General features: G+C 50.5%; 1 protein-coding gene across 1 annotated transcript; it reads left to right on the top strand.

Annotated features, from left to right (window-relative positions):
- Window positions 1-1,192: 1,192 nt before the first annotated feature.
- Window positions 1,193-1,814, top strand: SLC25A44 (solute carrier family 25 member 44; the record flags this gene model as incomplete). Its single annotated transcript, XM_010175330.1, has 1 exon — window positions 1,193-1,814. A coding segment is annotated over exon 1 (622 nt), but the record flags the coding sequence as incomplete, so codon positions are not given.
- Between the last annotated feature and the right edge of the window lie 2,050 nt (window positions 1,815-3,864).

Genomic DNA, 3,864 nt, shown 5'->3' with positions numbered 1-3,864 from the left:
CCTTCGCCAGCTCCGTTGCCCTTCTCTGGACACGCTCCAGCACCTCCATGTCCTTCTTGGAGTGAGGGGCCCAACACTGAACCCAGCACTCAAGCTGCAGCCTCAGCAGTGCCCAGTGCAGGGGACGTGGTGCCTGCGGGATGCGATGCAGCGATAGCACATGGGGACAGGAGCCCAGCTCAGGAGGGATCTGCCAGAGGAGGCTGGACCAGGACCTGCCCTCCTCGTCCCTCTGTTCCTGGTGCTCCGAACGCTGCCCAAGCTGGAATGCTGCAGGTGTGTCAGTGTTACGGGACCGGAGGCGATGATGCAGTGTTGGAAATCAGGATGAACTTTGCTCGCTGTAGCTGAACAGCCCAGTCAGGCACTAAGATGACAGATCCCTGGGCTGTTCTCTTTAACTCTTTCTTTTCAGGGTCTTGGTCATCAGCGTGGTGGCTCTATGTGGCTCTTTGCCTTCTTCTCCCATTATTGCTCCTCTTTTCCCATCTTTTCTTCCCCCTTCCCTGCTTTTCATTACCCTTCAGCTTTAGGAAGGTCAAAATAGAAATGCCCAGGAAAAAACATGTGTAATTTGTGCAGGGAGTGTGGGAACACAAATGGAGAAATTGTCACTTCTTCTTTGTACAGAGCCTGGAACTGACAAGTGACATCCTCACATCCAGGAGCATCCCAAGCCCGGAATGACTCGGGAGCAGCTGCTCTGACTGACCGTCCGTATTCCCGCGTGTTCATTAAAGGTAGCGTTTGCTGCTGGAGCAGTGCTCCTCCTCCATGGATTTGCAGATTCCAGCAAGCTTTGCTTTGAAGCAGAGCAGTCTGGAGCGTGGTGAGAACTGCCACGTGGGCAAACAGCCGTTAGAATTTAACCAGTAGCCGGGGTGACATCAGAAGGTGCCGTTATCAGCCACGTGCTACGGCCCCGATTCCTGAGGTTGCAGTCCCACCGCTCTGCCAGGGCAGTGGTTTGTGCCAGGGCTCTGTGTCTGCCTCGGGAAAATCAGCACAGCTGGGTGATGGAACCTGCTGTAGCTGCCTTAGGTGCTTCATCACCCACTGAAATTGTCTCTCGTTTCAGATGCCACCACTTCCGATCTAGTCAGTCGAGATCAGAGGGCTGAGCTTGGATCTGCTCCCTACTTTTGAGGTAGATCTGGGCCCTACCACCTCTCCTACCCCACTCTGAGGAGTCATGGAGGACAAACGCAACATCCCCATCATTGAGTGGGAGCACCTGGACAAGAGGAAGTTCTATGTGTTTGGGATTTGCATGACTATGATGATCCGGGTGAGCGTTTACCCTTTCACGCTCATCCGGACGCGGTTGCAGGTTCAGAAGGGCAAGAGCCTTTACAACGGGACTTTTGATGCTTTTGTGAAAATCCTGCGGACAGAAGGGGCAGCTGGGCTCTACCGGGGCTTTTTGGTCAACACTTTCACCCTGATCTCTGGACAGTGCTACGTGACAACGTACGAGCTCACTCGAAAATACGTGTCACGGTACAACAACAACAATGCCGTCAAGTCTCTGGTGGCAGGTGGCTCAGCTTCACTGGTGGCCCAGAGCATCACGGTGCCCATCGATGTCATCTCCCAGCATCTCATGATGCAGAGGAAGGGGGAAAGCATGGGCAGGTTTAAAGTGCAGAACCAAGATGGCAAGCGGATGTTGGTCTTTGGTCAAACCAAGGACATCATTGTACAGATTTTCAAGGCCGATGGGTTTAGAGGCTTCTACAGGGGTTATGTGGCCTCACTGCTCACCTATATTCCCAACAGTGCTGTCTGGTGGCCCTTCTACCACTTCTACGCTGGTAAGTGAAAGGAGACTTTGACTTTATCATATCCCTGGAGATGTAGAAGCCCCTCAGATCAACTCAGATGTGGACCCAGCATGATTTGTTTTCTCTCTTTGGTTTGGGGTGGGAGCAGAACCTGTCTTGAAACAAATGGCTGTGTCCAATTTAAACAGATTCTGCAGATGTTGGGTGGAAGTTCAGAATCCCAGAATGGCCTGGATTGGAAAAGCCCTTTAAGATCATCGAGTCCAACCATGAACCCAACACTGACCAGTCCCCTATGACTAACCCATGTCCCTCAGCCCTATGTTTACACAACTCTTCAATCCCTCCAGGGATGGGGACTCCACCACTGCCCTGGGCAACCCCTTCCAATGCCTCAGAACCCTTTCAGCAAAGAAATTCTTCCTCACATCCCATCTCAACTGCCCTGGCCACAACTTCAGCCCATTTCCTCTTGTCCTGTCCCTTGGGCCTTGGTTGAACAGACCCACCCCCACCTCTCTCCACCCTCCTCCAAGGGACTTGGACAGAGCCAGAAGGTCTCCCCTCAGCCTCCTTTTCTCCAGGCTCAACACCCCCAGTTCCCTCAGCCACAAGGGAACTCAGCACACTTGTGCTCCAGACCCTTCCCCAGCTCCATTGCCCTTCTCTGGACAACATTTAACAGCTCAGCTTGTTTTAAAAGCAGAGTTCAAGAACAGGGGTCTGAATGTTAGAGGACTTAAAAGTAGATGGCTCTAGGCTGGAGGGATGGATGCATTTACTTTCACTTTCTCTTCCGCTAATCCCAAATAACGCTTACTTTCTGCAAGGAAGTGAGGAAGGCTGTTGTCTGGCACTGGGCAGTTTTGAAGCCACCGTGTAAGTATAACTCATCTCTCAGTTCACATGGACTCAGGAGTCTCATATGTGGCAAAAAGACTTCTAGAGCCACACATCTCAGAGTAAAGCCAAGCAACAGGCGGAGACAAAGGCCAGATCTTCCGCGGTTTTGTGTCTTAAGATGATGCTTCAATTGCCAGAGCTTTGAAACTGGCACCAAGTTTTGTGACATAAAATTACACTTCATATGTTCTCTCTGTCCAGCTCAGCTCTGGTAATCCTCAGGGTGTTCCCAAATACTAAAGATAATGGCCAGCCAAGATTTACTTTTTCCACCTGATAATCCTGTAGATTTCTGTCATGCAGCTTTGCACGTGATTTTTAGGCTAATATTGACCTAATAACAATCAGCCTAAAAGTTCTGATAATGAGTGGCTTAGATTTCACTGTACAAGGCTTAAAGTGTATCCTGGAAATCCCTGCTTTTAAAATGATAGGTGTCCTGATTGTCTAGTTTGCTTTTTAGAATGGGTGCATTCTGGTAACAGTGGGGAGCGCTGGTTACACATCAGTGCAGCGTGTAAATGGCAGCAGCAGCAGCTTGGGATGTTGGTCCAGTCTGAACCTTTTGGGAGTGCTCCCTTCACTCCATGTCAACCATTTTTTAAATACCAAAATCCACTGTATTAACTGTCAGACTTTAGTGCTAAAACAGTTCAAAAGTGGGTGTCTAAGAACAAGCAGGTGGATACGGAGTGAACAGAGCTCACCTCTTCCAGGGCTTTGCTCTCTTTCGTAGCCTTTTGCAGTGGAAATCAAGATGATGCTGAACGTAACCCTGGCTGTGGAGACATCTCTCCTTTGGCTGCTTTTTCTTGTCCTCTGTTCCTAGACAGTGTGCTGGTCTCAGCTGGCAGCAGCAGGGGTGATTGAACCTTCCTCAGAGCTCAAAGTTCACTGCTGGCAGGGATTCAGATCAGTGTTCTGGGTCACCAACAGAGCAGCTTCCTTTCCTCCTGCCAAATAGCCACAACCACCACATCAGCCAAAGAAACTGGGACTTTGGGACTCTCTCCTGTACCACTTGGACCAATAAAAGTGTGGGAGATTCAGATCCTGTTTGCTGGGTAGTAGGAGCAGGATGAGGAGATCCCTGGGATGAGCAGATCCCTGGGGTGAGCAGTAGGAGCAGGATGAGATCCCTGAGATGAGCAGGATGAGGAGATCCCTGGGATGAGCA

Source organism: Antrostomus carolinensis, unplaced genomic scaffold (genome assembly GCF_000700745.2).
Source record: "Antrostomus carolinensis isolate BGI_N321 unplaced genomic scaffold, ASM70074v2 scaffold11999, whole genome shotgun sequence".
Classification (NCBI taxonomy): Eukaryota; Metazoa; Chordata; class Aves; order Caprimulgiformes; family Caprimulgidae; genus Antrostomus; species Antrostomus carolinensis.
Note: the sequence above shows the minus strand (reverse complement) of the source record. Positions and strands in the feature narration are given on the sequence as shown.